This window comes from Agelaius phoeniceus, chromosome Z, assembly GCF_051311805.1.
Source record: "Agelaius phoeniceus isolate bAgePho1 chromosome Z, bAgePho1.hap1, whole genome shotgun sequence".
NCBI classification, from domain to species: Eukaryota; Metazoa; Chordata; class Aves; order Passeriformes; family Icteridae; genus Agelaius; species Agelaius phoeniceus.
The window spans coordinates 65827763-65847323 of record NC_135303.1 but is presented as its reverse complement, the minus strand read 5'-3'; the positions used below and the strand labels follow the sequence as shown (position 1 = coordinate 65847323).

General features: G+C 35.6%; 1 protein-coding gene across 3 annotated transcripts in view; it reads left to right on the top strand.

Moving 5' to 3' along the window:
- KDM4C (lysine demethylase 4C) overlaps positions 1-19561 on the top strand; it is a 249695-nt gene that overhangs the window by 116349 nt on the left and 113785 nt on the right. For all 3 annotated transcript variants that reach the window (XM_077171257.1, XM_077171258.1, XM_077171259.1), the window contains 3 exons: positions 11479-11672; positions 15124-15362; positions 17492-17853. In XM_077171257.1, the coding sequence (XP_077027372.1) occupies positions 11479-11672; positions 15124-15362; positions 17492-17853 (795 nt within the window). The remainder of the gene's footprint in view (positions 1-11478; positions 11673-15123; positions 15363-17491; positions 17854-19561) is intronic.

The window sequence follows — 19561 nt, the reverse complement described above, 5'->3', positions numbered from 1 at the left end:
CGTTGTCCAGGTCGCCCAGGCAGATGGGGCACAGCCCGGCCGCCGCCGCCTCCCGCTGCCCCCCGCTCGAGGCGGCCGGCGCGGCGGAGCCGCTCTCCTGCAGAGCCTCGGCGGCACCGCGCGCCATGGGCTGCCGAGAGACGGGCCCGGAGCCAGAGCTTCTCTGGGGAGCCGGGCAGCAGAGAAGGCCCAGAGCGTGGGCAGAGAGGGGAGACGGGGGCCTCCCGAGGGGTCTCCTTGCAGGAAAAGGAGACTTTACTGGAAAGTGACCGAGCAGCCCCTCAGCTGCCTTCGACGCCTGCCTCCCCCTCCGTTCCCCCAGGCGCGCTGCCCCCCATGGCAGGAGAAATCTCCCTTCCACTCTGCTCCCGCCCAGCCAGTGGCACAGGGTACCTGCGGGAGGCGTCCGGGAGACGGAGGAAGTGGCCGGGAGCCCTCAGTGGTGCTGTGGGGCACTGCCAGGACAGGGCCTGGGTCCTGCTGGAGGCCGCACACTGGGCCGAGTGTGCGAATACAGGAGCCTCTGGCACCCGGCTGTTGCCCGGCGAGCACAACAAACAGCCCAAAGGGAAAAGACCCCACTCAGACGTGTCAGATGTCTTTTGGTGGCCTAAAACCCCTCAGTTTGTCAGGTCCTGTGGTGAGTCTGGTGCTGCTGCATCTTCTCCGGGAAGAACAGACCCAGCTCCCTCAGCTTTCCCTCATAGGAGAGGGAAACGCCTGTTACTTCACCGTGTTTGTGGCCCTTCTCTGGGCCCTCCCCAGTAGCTCCTCATCTCTCGTCGGCTGGAGAGCCCAGAGCGGGCACAGCACTCCAGGTGTGGCCTCACAGGGCAGGGGAGAGGGCAGGATCCCTCCGTGTCCCGCTGGCAGCACTCCCAGTGAGCCTGGCAGGGAACTGGGGCGCTCACCACCGGTCCGGGTTCCTCCTGGACCTTCCTGGGTGAGCTGCTGTTGGTTCATGGGGTTTTTCCTCCCCAGGTGCAGTGCTTGGAATCTCCTTTTGTTAAACTGCAAGAGGTTCCTGTTGGCTCCTTTCTCCAGCCATTTAAGTAGAATTGTTAAAAGAAAACAGTTGTTTTGAAAAACGCTGCTGAAAGGGCAGTCATAAAAATGTCTAGTTTAAAAGGTACAATAAAGGTGGAAGAATGATCTTTTCCGTCAAGGGAGACCAGAGGAAAGAAGAACAAGAATGTAGAACCTAATTTTCATTATTCTCAAAGGCAAAATGGTGAAGGAGTTGGTGTTCAGTCACATTCTCTGCAGGGTGAAACAAAGCAGTTGCACTAGTATGTCATTGCTCTCAAGTATATTTTATATAGACAAGTATAGCTATATAAATGTATATGTATTGAAAATGCCATCTTTTGATGTGTGAAACTCTCTTCACTGAGAAAGTTGTGTGTTTTGTGTTAAGAAGTACTACAATATGCCCATCTAAATGTAAATCCTATTTGAGACAAGGCATTTTTAACCTACTAAGTGTTTATAAAGGTTGTGTCCTGTGTCATACAGAAATTTACATTAAAGCAGCAAATTTACCTTAGCTTGTTTAAAATTAAAGCATGTCTTTTGCAATAAGGATTTAATGTTTAAGATGATAGACTCCAGGTAGCATGCAACACAGTGGTAGCTTGGTGACAGTTAATAATAGCCAGGATTATTTAAAAACATTTTCATGAAAGCTTTATGATAGGAAGTCAGGGTGAGTGATTTAAAAAAAAAAGATTTGACAAAAAAAATGGGGCAAAAAGGAGGGAAGGGAAAAGCCTGTGTTGTCATTTAATTTTTCCTTTTTTTCTTTCTTTCCTTGAGTGAAATGAAATTCTATTGCTGTGGTCTGTCATTTTTTTTCATTGGAGTTTAAATTGAATGCAATTTCTGTTTACATTGAGCTTTTCTTTTTGTCTATCATATTTGTTGGTTGGAAACTCATATTTTCTAGGAATGAGTTCAATTTTCCATTACTATTTGCAGATGTTTCTCTAGGATCTTTAGTGACAATGATGTATTTGTTGATAACCCAGGGCTTGCTAAAAAAGACTTTGTTTCCCATCAGTGAGTCTGGTTTTTTTTCGAGAGCTTTAGTCAACAGAAGCATACTCCATTTCTTCCAAAAATGTCTAAGAGTAGTTTCACTTATTTTGAATGCACACTCAAGTCAGTGAATTTTTGTTTGGTTCAGTTACTCTTCTCTCTTTGTGGTAGGTGAAATACATAATGCTCTGGTTTCACTTCTTTGATTCCTCTTTTTGCAAGTTATATATTTGAGTGGCTTTATAGTTGAACCTGGTGTTCCAAGATAGTAGCCATTACAGTTTTGCTTTAAGTAGATTTCATTCCTAAATGTTGTTGCTGTTTTTGTGCTCAACTGGCCACTTCACTACCCTGATAGGAATATTTGAGGAGTTCAGTTCATAGGACTGCAAAATGCCTTACAGCAAGAGCGTATCAGTGTCTTCACTGGAAAAATGGGGCTTACAAACAGGTTTTATTTATTAGAGGAAAAAATTGTAGAGAATTCTGCAGTTTCTGTGTTACTGACACTTTGTGCTACCTTCTCTTCCTCTCCTATCATCTCAAACCTCAACAACCTTTGTCACAAAGCCTCTCTTCCCAGTGTCTCAAAAGAGCTTCAACACAGCACTGTTCACAGCTGCATGGTTTCTGTCACTTAACGCTGACAGAAGCTCTTGCTTTTGAAGTTCCTCCAATATTGATGTTTTTTCTTTGCATTGTTCTGGGAAGGTTTGCCTCTTTTTAGCTTTTTTTGAGGGTTGGAGATATGGGATTCTTGTTTTTTTTTTTTCTTTTGGTTTATTTCTTTGGTTTTTTCCCCTTGGTTTGTGTTTCATTTCTTGTTGTGGTATTTGGTTTTATGCTCTCTTTTGTGTGATTTTCTTTTGCATGTGCTTTTTTTGTTGTTGATTTTGTTATTGTTGTTTTTGTTTTATTTAAATTTTGTTTGGGTTTTTTTAATATTGCAATGGTTCTTTGCTTACTTAGTTTAGATTTAAATAGGACATAATGTTTGTTAGAACATTGCATAGCTAATTTAATTCATTTCTGTCTTTTGTTAAGGTGTAAGCTACATAAATAGCTGCAAATTATTTAACATTTGTGTTGTTTTACTACATTTTAAAATACATGGTAGAACCCCGTGACTTCTTATTCACTAATACTTTTCTGCTGTTCTTTTCTTGCTTTTTAATAGAATTTGAATAGTAGGAGAGTCTTGAAAAAAATTAAGAATAGAAAAAAATGACTATGTTTTCCTCTTTTCAGACTTACATCTGAAGCAGGAAGTAGAAATTTGAATATATTCCAGTGTCAGTTCTGACTATGGCTTGTCTTGTGACCATTATAAACAAGCCTTTCTTTGGTCTAGTTACTTCTTCTGTGTTATGAAGAAAAAACACAAGTATTTGCAAAGCATTCTGAAATTCCTGTAAGGAAGTTACATAAAACTACACATTTTTTCATTATTTATTTGAATGTATATAGGTTTTCTAAACATTGTTCTACTTTGCTGAGCAAAAGTACAAATGAGGTGCCTTGATGGAACTTGATGGAAGAGTCATTTTGGAAAAAAAAATAAAATTCAGTAGATTGAGAATCTAAAATAAATCTGTTTGGTCTTAATTTTTTAGCCTTATCATCTATGAATTTCAGTTATAAATAATGCTTACCAGTTGAAGCAATGAGATTGTTGATGTATTAAGACCACTGGTTAATTCATCCTGCTGTGTCATTCAGAACTTAAAGAAGCTACAAGATATACACGAGTGATGAATTTTGGGCATCTCAGTCTTGAAAAAAATTAGCCACGCTTTTGCAAGAATTTATCATATGCTTTAGAGAAACTTAATGAATATGATGGAGTTTTACATGCTTTGCATGAGACTTGGCCAGAACTTTTACTTCTGATTGGAATTTCATTGCATTCTTCTCCTTTCCCCCAGAGAGAAGTCATTAAGTATTGTGATCTACCATTGATAATATTAATTTGCTGGCTTTAGCATCCGTTAATATAATGAACTAGATGCTAATAGGTGAAACCTGCGAAAAAATGTAAAATGAAATTTTAGAATATCTCAAAATCCTTATTAAAAAAATAGAAAAAATACTTAGAAAAAAATATTTTCTGAACTTCAAAAAGTAATTTATAACTTTATAAATATAGGGACAAGTCACTACTCCATTTTCTGTGCTGTGTTTAGGACACAGCAGTGAGGAGTGTCCAACAGTTCTGAGGTTTATACAATAATAGTATCTAATTTTCAACATGATCAGTCCCTCAACTTTACCATCTGTAAATGCAACCATAGTTTTTAATCATGACAACTAGACTTGGAGCTCTCTAAAAATTTGAGTTGTGTAGAAAAAAGATTCAATATACTCATCTGGTTATATTGCTGTGAATCATCAATTATTGTTAAACCCAAACCTAAATTTAAAAAAGACTTCTGAAAGTCCTGACAGTAATTTGACTTGCTGTATCACACTAACTGGTGATGTTAACTGGCACAAACTAATTGTGCTGGAAAATGGCCTTAAGTAATCCAGTGGAGTAACAGTTTAACTGATAAATTGCTATCCAAAATAAAAGAAAATTTCATATTCCTCAGCTCATTTACTCATACCAGGTGTATATCTTCCCCTTTAATCTGCAATATGTCAAGTTCTAATTTGAGGTTTTCCCCAGGTGGCATGTTTAGAATGGAATTTTAAAATTGATATCCTATTGATTTTCTTTTGATTCTTGAAAATAGAGAAGGAATGTTTCCTTACTAGGTATCCTGTTACATTATCTTCTTACTGTACAACATATTACAGGTCTCCCTTTGCTATAATTAGTGAGCTAAAAATAATGCAGTTCATCAGAATTGCTGTACTTGGGTCATTTGTGAATTCCTTTTTTATGCTTGATAATAGTAAACTTTCTATTGGTAAATCCATGATGATGACTGTAATGTTTGTATGCAAAAGATAACTGACAAAGTATGTATGACCTAGTGTATGTATTAGGTACTGCACAACAACAAGTTATTTTTTATAATTATATATATACGTTTAAATATATATGCACACACATGTTATTGCACAGACTGTTTTCTTACTTTAGGAGCTGTTAGAGAAGTGGTTAATTTTGGTCTGTTGCAGATGGAGGTTAATTTTATTAAAATAAATTCTAATTTTGCATGTGCGGAATACTTCCATTTTAAAATGCAGGAATTGGTAGGTAGATAAAGACATGGGGTAGAAGCAGTTATTTTAAGGATCTGAGAAAGTGAAGTTCAGAGGTACTAAGGAAAGAACAGAGAGCTAAGAGAAGGATGGAGCAAGAGCAGTTTACACACAGCAGAGAGATAAAGGCTCCAGGGAGGGAGTTTCTGTTGTATAGGCATCAGGGATGGACGGAGAAGTAAATATGAGTGAAACAGGAGAAAGATTCAAGGTAGAAATACAGATTGAAATCAGAATAAAGAAAAAGAGGTTCATAGTGACTTAATTAGTGACTCAGTCTTTCAAGGGGTAAGTGTAATGCCGTTAAAGATACCACTGAAGAATAAAGAGGAAGAAGGGCTGTGAGGTGGAATATTTAAGAAAAATGGCTTCTTTTAGTTGTGCCTTGTCACACTGTTTCTGTTGTCCAGCTTTCAAAGGAATGGGAGAAAAATGACCACATTTTTGTAATGTTAACTGATGCTGATGTAATCAATTCTACATAATGCAAACTGAGTCTTTTTTGTAAGAACGTGTAGGTGGCATTATATGTAAACATAAAATAAATTAGAAATAGGAATTTAGAAAAAAAGCCAGATATTTTGTAAGGCACTAGTTAATATTGAACTCTTTGAAAAATATTGCAAACTGTTTGCGTATGTGTATATGAATACAAATAATGAATTCAGGAGTATATTTTTCCTATTCTATAAAAAGGACCTTAAAGAATGGTGTTTTGCTTTTGTATTTTTGTTGTGTGTGACAGAATGTGTCAGAGAAAAGAGTGTACTGTCTATGATTTACCAGAAAAGAAAAGCTTGCTTTCTCAATGCTTGTACAGGTGGCAAGCTGCTACCAAAGGTTTCTCCAACACTGCTTACAAGTTGCCAGAATGTTCGTGTGAAAATACATCACAGCGTGATTCCATAGCAAAGGACAGTTACTGATACCAGGATTTATTAAATCCTGTCCTCTTAGCAAACAGTGCCTGTGAAGCGCTTTTACAGGCAGTCCACAGGAAGCATTTCCAGTCACAGCACCTATAAAATGTTTTTTATCAAAATGCATTTTTTACATTGTTTGGAAATGCATTGAAAGTATTGCGAGAGTGGGATATAGCGCATTGTGGATGTGGGTTGTGAAAACAGGTATAAGATGAAACACGCAGGACAAAAGGAGCAGGACATGTTAGCAGATGACCAGTGCAGAGTTAAGCAAACAGTAGCTCAGGTGAAGGATAAACAGGGATATCCATATATAGTGAACTGTGGTGTTATTGGTTAAGCAAGAAGAATAGGATGTTGCCATACAAGGCAATGTTTAAGGTCGTTGGATGGTTGTACTGTTAAGAGGTCCTCTATAAACACCATGTTTGGCCCAATAAATTGGCTTCTGATCATCAATCAGTCATCCCTGCCTCTTGAATCCCAGCAAATGGTGTCCCTGTTTGGACATGCTTCATTGAAAGTATTGCAAGAGTGGGATATAGTGCATGAAATAATTGATTGAGTATAGTTGAATCTGGTAAGAAGAATCTAAATTACTTGAAGTGTTTGTCTCCAATAAATACATCATTGCTGCTGTTCTCTGAAGAAAGCTTTAGTCATTATAAGCAGTTAGGAAGGAGTATCACTGAAAAAAACCTCGATTTAATAATTTTAGGGCATACTTGCATAATGTAAAGAAGGTTACCAGCCTAATGCATGCCTCATCCTGCTAATTTTTTGCTTTTTTAACTGTTTTGTAAAAATCAATTCTCTCTTTTTAGAGAAGAGAATTTTCCATGTTTTCCAGTGATTGTTAGGTTCCATATGATGTCCCATAGGTGTGTAGTTAACCTACATTATGCAGTTGCAATGTGAATTGCATAATGCTTTCTCTCTGAAATGATTATGTAAGTGAAGAGAAAAGAATAGCCTAATGAAGTACTACTATTCTTCAAATTAAAACTTCAGAAGACTTATAACTAAAATAGATTTGAGATATAGTGAAAATCACATTTTAATTAACAAAATCCAATACTTAGTGCAAAATGTTCAAAATCCTTCAGATATTTCAAGCTTAGTGTGTTAAATTTTAACACAATAACTAGTATAACAACTAATGTTTTGGTGGAGAAGACACTTTTGTGAATGAAGACATCAGTTCATGTCTTACAAGTTGCATTTGAAGTATACTTCATTGAACTAAAAAATAAAAACAAATCATGAAGACTTGACTCTGGATGCAGATTTCTGTGCTTAAAAGATTTCTATGGTTCTAAGAAATAGTACTCCTCTACTACTAGTGAAATAATAAACCATCTATTAACTTTCTGTTGTAGCAAAATATGATATTCTCTACAGATTGTTTTTGCTAATTTTTGAAATCCTGTAATTCATTTCATAAAGATGAAAGAGCTTTTAATCTTTAAATATTAATATTAAATACTAATGATGAAAAGCTGGAAAGACCCGTAAGTCATGCACTTCCTATTGATATAAAAAATGTTTTATAAAAACTCTTCTTAGGTATGTCATGTATTTTAGAATGTGCTTATGCGTGTGTTTAACTTAATATGTATAAGTCTGGAAGCTTGTTGTATATTCTTTTATGTTTTCCTGAATCAGAGTACAAAATGGGGAGGCGGGGAATTATTTATTTATTTATTTATTTATTTATTTAAACTAAAAAATAATTACTCTCTTTTCCATTCAGAAATAGGATGTGTTCGAAAATCTCTTTTTGGCTGTGTTTGTCTCTCATAGGTGATGTTCTCATATCACAAATATATCTCACATATATTTCTGCCAATTAGTTAAAGTTGCTTAAACTTTTTTCTTACAATTTGTTCTGTAAAGGTTTACCCTTACTAATAAATTTTAGTTGAATTGCTTACTTTCAAGTATATATATATATATTGCAGGATAAATAATAAGCGTAGTAGTGGTATCATTTATGATGTCGATTGTAAGAATTTAAGAGTAAGAATTGTGAGGAAGTTTCATTCTCTTAAGTATGCTGATTGTCATACTAGTCTTTGGTTGAAGAATAAGTATTAAACTAATTCTATTGTAGATAGAAAATAATTGTTTCCAGTACAAAGGTTGTGACATTTATCTATGGCAACATCAGCTGCCTTTTACATGGTAGTCCAATTACTTAGATTTTGCATTTACTTTAAAAATTTTTACAAGTTTAAAAAAACCAAAAACCCAAAAAACCACTGCTGAATACTTAAGTAGACAGGGAGATGTCCATTTTGTGTTTTTCCCAGGAGCCTTCTTCTACAGAATCACATTTAGTTTTCTTTTAGAAAGAATCTTTTAGTCATTTTTTCAAGTTAGATGCAGAAAGTGACATAACTGCCAGCTACAAGCCAGTCAAATGAGAAATGAATTAAAACCAGTAAAAACTACCACCACCACCAAGAAGAATGGAAGATCCTCCAGATAATTTATCAAAGCAGCAGTTTTAGTGTTTGTGGTGGTTTGTTTTTTTTTTTCTTGAATCATTTGAGGAAATATGGGTAGAAATAATTTCCAGAATGCATCTGCTGATGTCATCTGATATGATTATTCCAAGTACTTCCACCCTTTCAGTGCCTGGAAGCCTATCTTCTGTTTTTTGGGGCAGTCATACTGATGAGCATGATGTTACTCTGTTATTTTTTACTCAAAAGTATACTTTTAAAATTTTAAAACTTAAAAAGAAAAAATCTACTGTATTTATAACACCTGCCTGGTTTTGTTAATTCTTCTGCAGTAGTTTTATTAAATGAAATGGAAACTGATCAAAGATTACTGAAAGACAGAAGTTGTGTCCCATTTAGATGTGATTTGAGTCTTTTAGTACCTTATTATCATTCCAGCATAGAATACATTTTAGTTCTAGATGTATTTTCTTTCTTAATGCTTCAATGCTTACTTAAGTAATTATTTTCTGTCAAGGCACTGGAAGTCTTGGTGCTTAACAACAAAATTTTGGCTTTAACAGTAATTTCTTATTGGTTTGTTACAACAGGGCTCAAATGTGAAAAGATTTTGTCCATTAAAGGGAGAGAAAATACACTATTACTTGTCTTTATATTACAAATTTCAATTTTAAAAGTTAAAAATATTACTGTGGATTTATATGCACTTTTCCTGTATATACAAGTGTCTTCATTACTTTTTTCTACTGCTTATTGTGTCCAGTCAAGGACTCTCTGAATGGAACATACTATTTCGAATGTGTTTGAGTTTTTTACAGAGTGCATGTATAAGTGTGTATATGCATGTTGTTTGAAAAGGGAGCATTTAGATGGTATTTTGGATAAAAACTATAATTAAAGGCAGCTGCATAAAATTGGAATTTCTGTCTTGAATTTTTTTCCCTTCTTTTCATTTCATCCTCCATTAGATGGCAGTGTTGTGAATATGCAGCATAGCAATGCTGACATTGAAAGGAAAGCAAGCATTTTTAAGACATCTCAGATGCTTTTTCAATATATATCTTGTGAATTTAAAGAGGAAGAAGGGTGAACTAGAAATGATAGCTGAAAATAGTAGATAAAGAAATCTAGTTTAGATTCTAGATTCTAGAAATCTGCATTTAGTGTGCAGAAACCTAGCTGGTAGGAAAGTAGCATTCAGTCCTTTGTCTGTTTCTGCTTGTTTAAAAAAATGTAATAAAACTAGCTGTAGTAAACCATAATGGTAGGCCATTTATTTATCATTAAATTTTTTCTATACACCTCTTCTTACCTGAAAAAAATAGTCAGAGTTATTTAGCTATAGCAAAGTTCTTTCAAAGTTTTTAAATGTAAGACTGTGTTTTAGACAATCAATTTGCTTTCAAGTTGAGAAAAATTTGCTAAGGTTTTTGTGGCAAGTTTTTGGTAGTGTAGAGTTGCTTTAGTAGTGGCTGATTACTACCATCTGTTGATCAGGAGCAGTCCACACACTGGACAGAGCCAAATCCAACTGACTCCAAAATGAACTTACTGCTGCCCAAAGCTGAGCATGTCAGCTACTTTGGTGGCATTCATGTGATAGCAAATTTAGAAAGAATAAAAATCACTCTGCAGCAGCTGTTGGAGAAAAAAGGGAGAAAAATGTGAAAGAAACATCCCTGCAGATACCAGTCAGGAGTGAAGTAAAGCCTGAAAAATGGGCGTGAAGGAAGTTGGTTTTAGTTTTGTTCTTGTTTCTTGCTGCCATAACCTGTTATTAATTGACATTAATGTATTTTCCTCAAGAGAAGTCAAAGATGGTAGCTGGTCAGTGATCTGCCTGTTTTTACCTAGACCCGTGACATTTTCCATCTTATTTTCTCCCCCTGTCCTGCTGAGGAGGGGAACTGGAAGAGCAAGTTGGTGGACACGTGACAGTCAGCCAGGATTAACCCACTATAGTAGTTTAGGTACTGTAGATGTATTGATTTACTTAATATAGTTGCCTACTGTCAAGTATTTTTGGGTACTGGGTACAATGACTTTATTCTGAAAATTGACTCAGCATCTACAGTATTTCAAGTGGAGGCTCCTTTGTATTTTCATGACCATTAAGATTCTTTTCAAATAGGACAAAAATACTCTATGGAGACGCATAAGAAAAATGCAAAAATTCTTTGGGGGACTAAAGTCAGGGATTAGATTAAAATTGATGAGGAAAGTATTACAGGTGATTCTAGAGTCTTGATTTACAGTGGATTGGATTACATAGATATTAGCACACCCTTCCATTCAGACATAATACTCCTCTCTCTTGCTTCCTTTCTATTCTTTGTAGGAAAAAAATGGACAAAACTGTAACTTGATGTGGTACTTGTATGTATTTATGTTTTGAAGAGTTATGTCCTGGGACTGTAAATGCCTGTAGTGACCTTTGGGTTAACAGGATACTACATGAGGTATTTTTAAAAGTTAAATTCTGACGTCACTCAAGATACATGCAATCTCTGGATTCAAGGTAGCAAGGTTTGCTTAAAATTGTCAAAACCAGCTAATAGAGCAGAAAGAACGCTATAGTTTCTTTTTGTTCTTAACCCATAGGAGTTAATGAAACAAGTGTCCTTAAGTACTAGGGAATCCCAGTGTGACACATTTGTTCAGATATTATTTTCTTTTGAATAATCCTCTCCTCTTGAAAACTGAGAAAAAGTGAAAAAAGAAAATACTGATTAAAGTAGAATTGGTTTGTACATGTGGGATTTTTGTTTTGGGCTTTTAAACTGCAAACTGTGGCAATATTCCAGTACTTGTCACTTACAAATACCTGTCTTGTCTTGCAGTGCACTTGTAGGAGAGACATGGTGTCAATATCCATGGATGTCTTTGTGAGGAAGTTCCAACCAGAGAGATACCAGCTGTGGAAACAAGGCAAAGATTTATATACCATTGATCATACAAAACCAACTCCAGAATCAACACCTGAAGTGAAGATCTGGCTACAGAGAAGAAGGAAAATACAGCACTTTCCCAAGAGGTATTTATGCTTCTTTGCCATCTGTTTATTTAATTGTCTTTTTATGATGCCAGTGTTGTTTCTATTTCATTTTGGCCGCTTCCTCTGATGTTGTTGTAGTTTTGGCCACAAGAGATTTTATTTTCTCTTAGTAGCAATGAGGGGGTGGGGCTTGGAGCTGCGTGGTTGTGCCTACATTGTTCTCTACCATCACTGCTGGGGAACAGAAGTAAGGGATTCTCACTTCTGAGAAGGAAGGGGGTGTGATGTATACCCAGGGGCCTGGGGGCTATAATGTCCTTTTGTCTTGGAAAGCCTTATGGCTCTGGATTGATTAGATTCAAATGAGCATTTTGTGTGTTGCCACCTGCTTATATAAACTGTTGTTATTGGTATTGTTGCTGTTACTGTTAATTTATTTCTTTCTCTCTCTCTCTCTTCCCCCCCCCCTCCCTCACCTGGAGGGGCTGGAGGGAGAGGAATGGCTGCATGGATTTTAACTGTTTTAACTTTCAGATGGGCTTAAACTATGTCACATGTTTTCTTTTAATTCATTTCCTTCAGACAAAAATGGTTTTTCTGCTTTCTGTATTAAGATGATCCTGGGGACAGACCAGTATTCTTTCAGAATGACTGTGAAAACTTAACTTATAACTTATACTTTATAATTGTGTACCTAAAAAAGTTAGTGATTAAGGAGAACATCAAAATGCATTCAAGTGTGTCACTTAAAATCTCTCTTTAGTAAGGGTTATTCCAGTGTAATTCTCAAGGAACAGATGGTTACCATTGTTTCTAGAGATCACAGCAACCAAAGAACAAGGGAGAAGACTCTCTTAAGAGTTGAAAAGAAGATTAAACAGGAAAAACTTATCATAAAGCTGTGATAGAATCCCACCAGCTGTTTCAAGTCTCTAAGTACAGCCCTCAATGCCATTTTACCCTAAGGAGGTACCACTGCCTATTTGTCACACTCTTGCAGTGCTGCAGCCAAAATCTGTGTTTGTCTACCTCAGGTCAGTGGCAGATCATAATAAGGGCTAAATCTCAGTCTGGTGACATGCCAACATCTGCAGAAATTTCGGAGAATAAAAGAAATTTAGAAGAATAAGGAAATTTAGGAGAATAAAGTCTCTCAGCTTGTCACTGACCTTTGACCTTTCAAAGCAGTTTTATATCAATTTTATTGAGATGAATTATGATTTTTGTTTGCATTGCACATTTTTGTACTATTGTGCTTTCCTGTCTTACTTAACAGGATCTTTATGGATTTTCCTCTTCATTATCTAAAGATATCTAAAGTTCTGCCTAATTTCTAGCCAAAGGTGGGCAGTTTTATTGGTATTTTGGTATTTTAGTGCAGCTTTTTGAGTTGGAGATAATACTGATTTTTTAAAGATCTTCCTTCTCCGAAGAATTTTACAGTGTAGCTAGTGGCTTTTTAAGCTTGGTCTTAAACCAAACTTCCTCATTTTCTTTGTTAATGTATGTCTTGAGGACAAGATATGAAAATCAGTCTGTAAAGGACCAACTGGCACTGTAGTGGAACATTGTTACTGAAAATATAATACCACATTTGTTCTGGGTAAGGGTAGTTTGTGAGGTAGGATCACTTCCTGAAGACAGCTAGTGAAGCAGCTGAACAGCCAGTTTGTTAGTACATGTATAACACTGACCTGGACTCACAGAGAGAGTAATTCTGTTATTTAACTAGGTGAATGCCATTTTTCCCTGAATTAAGCTTCCCTGCATGTATTGTACAACATAAATGCAAATTTCCACTTGGACCAGCAGTGATTCATTTAGTAGTACCCTTTTGGATAGGTGGTTCTGAGTAAAAACAAAGACTTTCTAGTAATTTTATTGAAAGTTTTATAACAGGAACACATGGGCTGATTTATGCCCCTTGATAAGCTAATGAACACAATTCCTGTGCTGTTTAACTCTTGAGTCAGCTTTTTTTCAGGCATGCATTGCAGAGGGAGATAAAATGTTTATTCAGTTTTGTTTCTAGTGTAATGTGTCAGTTAAAATTATAATTTTGATTATGGGAATAATACCAGTTCTGGCAAAGTGAAAATAAAAATCTTCATGAATATAGTGACAGGAAGAGCTTATCTCTGACATTTACAGCTGAAATCCATTGCTGCTATATAACATTTAACGACTGCATGTAAGTAGTAATAGTACTTTCTGTTATTTACAATGTGAACTGATGGTTCTGTCATACTTTCGCAAATTTTCTGGAAATATCTATTTCATAGAGAATGTGTTGAAAGATACACATTTGTAGACACGGAACAAAATGTAAGGGGCAGCAAAATGTTTTTCTGGAGATGTGTAGAATCTAAGATGCAAGACCTTTGTAAAACTCACTTAAAGCTTTGTAAAATTCACCTGCAATAGTAGTGCTTTTATCTCTAATGTTTTATGAGTTTGAAACCTGCTGTATGATGACATTAATACTCCTCCTATGTTGCCACCTTATTGCAAAAGTTCCATACCTTCTCGTCAATTTCTCATGGGCATCTCCTCGCAGCACTGACTCCTTCTTCTTCACAGCACAACCAACAAACTCTAGCTCTCGCCTCCACCAGCTAACCCACTCTTTTTCAGCACTTGTCTTCTTATTGGATACAGCTGTGGCCTATTATGGGCAGGGCTGTTCCTTATCTTTAGTGATTAATACAGCTGCATCTCCTCAGGTGTGAGACTACCTTCTGCACTATCTTTATTTTCTTACATTCTATCTCTCCACACTCTTGTGTCACATAATTCAATTTGAAAGTGGACTATTTTCTATTACATTTATTCTGATATAGATTATGAGCCTATTTCTAATTGGTTTGCCATTTCTCTTGCCTTAAGCTTTCCCTTGTACCTCTGAGGGTGCAAAAACTTACGCTCAATCTTTAATTTTTTTTTAACACAGAATAATTATATATATTGCTTGATATTGTATCCTTTTGGAATATTCGGTGATCATAATTTTTTACCTTTTTCAGATGCTTGTTGGTTCTGTTAAAACTCATTTAAAAACTTTCAAACAGATAAGCTTTTACGAGGATATTGAGACTAGTCTTTTATTAGCACTAGGGTTTGGAAATATCACCTGATTTTACTGCTCCTGAAAGAGTTTTGTCTTCATTATTTTTGTAAGGATCATTTTTTTGAGACCAAAAAAGAACTATTTATTAAAAAGCAAGTTTGTGTGCTAGTTAAGTAATAGTTGCTTAAAGATGGTTTTACTTTTAGAATTTATTAACATGGAATGGTGATAAAAGATTAGAAGGTTAAATCCAATCAATTGTTAATCTATCACTTAATAAATTGTAGCACTGTCTCAGCACAAAAAGGTGAAAAATTGTCAGTTTTTTACCACTTTAAGCAGGTGAAAGGGACATATATTGGTAGATGTTTTATCTTATCCAAGACAGACTTTCTACTCTGACAGCAATATCTCCTATAACAGCTTCCAGCACACCAGATCTCGATCTAAAAAGCTTAAAACTCCAGAGGACAAGAGAATATCTGCTATGGTAGCTGATGAAAAAATCATAGTGACTGAAGCAGCTACTGATGGCTTCAAGGTCAGTGAAGAACCAGAAAAAAAAGTGAGAGTGGTAAACACAGGATTGCCTTCTGGGGAAGAAGAAAACAGTAGTAGAATGCATCTGGATCGGCATTTATTGGATCATGTCAAGGTTTCAGGTGAGATAAGCGCTGATTATGTTTCACATGTAAGTTGTAGGCTGTTTATACTCTAATGTGACAAATCAGTGGATGTTAAACTAAAGTGTTGTCCTAGAATAGCATACTAAAATGTTTTTAGGTATTTGTAAAAGCAGATTGATATTTGGTAAGAAAGAGAAAATACCTAACTTAATATTCTTAATTGAGAGTGATACCACCAGAACTCTTTTAATTGTTTTTTAAAGGAGCAAAAAGAGTGAGGTTTGTAAATTATATATTTCAGTGGACTCACATATGTTACAGCAAAATGTTTTTGATATGGAAATTATTCAGAATGTCTTAACACTATTCAAACAGGATGGAATATATATCCTTGCGAGTATGCTACATGTATTTACATGATGAACCTACAACTTGGAAGTGTTCCATACCTGTGCACAGAAAGGTTGTATTTTGAGCCTCCAGATTCCTTTTAATTTCCTCTGGAGCTATCTCACAACTATAAATAAATTAATAATTTATTTATTAATAAATAAATATTATTTATTTATAAATAAAAAAAGTTTTTTTCCCCTCCACAACCATTTTTATTCCAATATACTTGGTTTATTCTGAACCTAATTTATTCTATTTCACATTCCATTGTAATTCTAGTTCCTCATAGTTCCTCATTCCTGTTCATAAAGCAAACTGGACTTTTCATTTCAGTTTTAGAAGTTCCTATTTTGTTTTATATTGCTACTGAAAATTCACTTTCAAATTGCATAAAGACAGTGTTTTAATTATTGTGAATATTAATAGTTATGTTAGTGCTTCCTTGGAGGTGATAATCATCATGATTGATTTGCATAAAGGTACCAAGATATTGCAATATGGAAGTTTAGAAATTCCTTTGCACAAATTTTTTGGTGCTCTATCAAAGCATTTCCCGGTCTGTTCTACTTGTTGTTTGTTTTTTTTTTTTTAAGGTGGTATTGCTTTACATCTTCCCACAACTTTTAATAGAGGTTTTGAATGTTCATGACTACAGAGTAAATAGTATTTAGTTAGCACCCATTCTGTGTTTATCGGCAAGGGAAGGAACAGCAGAGAGGAGTGGAGAGCTGCCCTCTTTCCTTTGTCCTCTTAAAGTGTGGTGCCTGGACCTGTGTAGGAAAATGGACGTTTTTAGATGTGAGAGAAGTAGTACTCGTGTTACAGAAGGTAGTTTGCTCTGCGTTGTCTTAACTGTCCATTGTTCTCAGTTGAAGCAGCACTGTTTGTGCCCAGAGATTGCATGTTGCTGTTGTCTTTGTGTTATCAAGTTTTATATTCATTTGATTTGAAAAGGAATTTTTTCAGAAAAAGCAAGTTCAAATAACCTTTATGAAGAAAGAATAGCAAGGGATTTGACAGAAACCCTTTTCTTTAATATCATGGATGTGCTGCTGAATCAGAATTCAGTGCAGTGTATGCCAGAGTTCTTCAGGAATGTTTTTTCTGAGTGACCTCTCTAGCCCATTGTTCTGTCTTTCCATTGCAAGCATCAGCAGAGGAAGAATTTTTATAAAGTAAAGTCCACTCAGTTTCACTCTTCAATATTACTAGAATATACAGTTATGCTAATTTTTTAAAAATAGAATTATGCTAATTGCTTTTCATTTTTAGACTGATGCTGTTGTTTGAAAACTATTCTTGGTATCTATTTGAATTATATCTTTGTAATTATATACTATTAATCTTTGGTTATTTTCATTTTTAAACAGGCAGAATAGGTATAAAATGTAGGGTAGAAGGTTCAATATACCACCCTTTTATATTTTTTTCATTGATTCAAAGTGCATGTAGACAACCTGAGTAAAGACTAAGGAGGCTACATGAATATTGATTATTTTGAATTAAATGAAGACCTGCTACAATTCAAATGCAAAATACTGATTAAATGATCAATACTATATTTCATACTCTAAACTCAAACCATTTACATTTGATTTATTCTTTGATAAAACCAATACTGCACTTTTGTGTATGCTCTTCCACCAAATGGTTTTCTGTATGATTTCTAAATGAGGAGCCATGCTTTGAATTTGAATAATTTAGATTCTTGTGAAATTCAATATGGTAATGTAAAGTGGCATTTATTAACAAATCATATTCTTAATTTATAGGAAGAATCCCTTCTGACTCAGTTTCGACCCCTGTTCCTGGACTAGAGAGAACAAAAATGGAAGATGAGGACAGGATAGATTCCAGTTGTTCTTCCTTTACGCTTGACGATTCTGTGGCTAGCAAGATTGCTTCTGATAGATGTAGAAAAGAAGACAGTTTGAAATCTCAGAATCAATATGCTTCATCCATACCATACCATAAAGCAGAGGGACAAACTTCTGAAGCAGAAAATCCAGATAGAGAGGAAAGTGTCTCGACTGAGGATGGTATCAGCAACCTAGAAAGTTCCGGAAGTAGTTTGGAATGTGGAGAAGTGCCCATTGTAAAAAAGGGTGAAGAAGACAAAATGGAAATATCTTGTGTATGTGAAACAAATTACATCATAATAGTAATATATTCTTGATTTAATGAAATATGAATGAGCATTGTTCTAATGAGACCTGATATCCATATTAAAGCATTTAAGAATATGAATGATTTTAATCAGATGATAATTTGAACGTATTTTGGAGTGTTTAGGCAAGAGTGGCAATTCTGATCCAAAAGCAGACTGGTTTTGGAGTTTGCTTATTGACATATTTTTCCCTGTTATTTTAGATGTCTATTAATTTCACTTTGTATTTGTGAATCTGAAGTGTCAGCAACTATTCTCAAAGCTATTACCATATTCATTGCTTGCCAATATGAGCAGGGCTCTGAGCTTCACCTGCTTACTATTCTTGGATTTTGGAAATGAACTGAAATATGTAAAGGAAACACTTGAAGGAAATAATCCAACTATTAAAAGGAATATATTTTCAATTTTTAAACAGTAGGTTTTAATAATATTTTCTCTTTGGGTCACCTACAAACATATGGCCTTTTTTCCCCCTCTTACTATTTGGCTATGATGCATGGTCATCTTTGACTTCAGGATGCAAAATGAAAAATTAGGCTGTGGTGGTTGTCAGTAGCTTTCTTAGTGGTGAGCTGAATCTCAAATTGGCAGAGAGAAAGCAGGAAATCCACTGCCAAGTTGCGAGACTTCATGGGGAATATATTTTAGAAGCCAAATTAAAAATCATGCTGACTCTTCCACATATGTGAACTGTAACCATTTTTTTCAATGTTGTAAGTTTTGATAATCTTGGATCCAGCCTTTCCACCGTAATAAGGAGCAGTACAAACAACTCAGTGTTTAATTAGCATGTATTAGAGATTGTATCTCTTCCTGTGCCTTTCAACCACATTATATTTATATATTATGTTTCAGATTTTCTGTAGTATTACTGCATATTCTTTCTTTCTCTTTTAAGTGAAGAAGTGTACAAATGCAATTTAAAAAGCCTAACAGTTCCCTTTCTACTTAATTACTAACTGTTCTAGATTGTAAACCTGTCCTGTGCTTTGACCACATTTTCTGCCCTTTGTTTATCATAGTAAATATAATGTTGTTTTATAATTTAGTTCAAGGGGCATGTGTATATCTGCTAGGTTGCATCCAGGGTCTTGAGGCACAGAATGTTGTGGTCCGTAAGAATTGTGTGAAACTCAGTCCTTCCCACACCTCTGCCCTTCCTCTGGTCCTGAACCTCCAAACACCATTGTAACTCATTTTCTTTGGGATTCCTCCAGCGGCACTTCAAGACTTTGAAGTGTTGGCCTTAATTCTTGAAGCTTGAATAACTAAACTTAATGTACATAAGAGCGTTTGAGGGAGGAAATAATTTCTTCATATATTAGATAAACATGTTAATAATTTATCAGGACTCTTGATTTCTTATCACAACTCTAGGTTTTTTTTTTTAATTTTTTATTCTTGAGGAATTTTGGAATCTTTCACAAGCTAAGCCAGTGGGTTTACACTTCATTTATCTAGCCACAGTTAGTGGCTGTATTGTACTACAGGTATGCAGAATTTTTTGCAGAAAATCAGGACGATGCTGATCTTCCAATCAAACATCACATGAGCAAAACAGGGTTTATGCTTTCTAATTTGGAAAGGGCTGTGATAAATTATACCTGAAATGATTTGTGTATGACAAGGATTGCACTTCTTAAATTAAAATATATATTCTTAATTAGAGGCA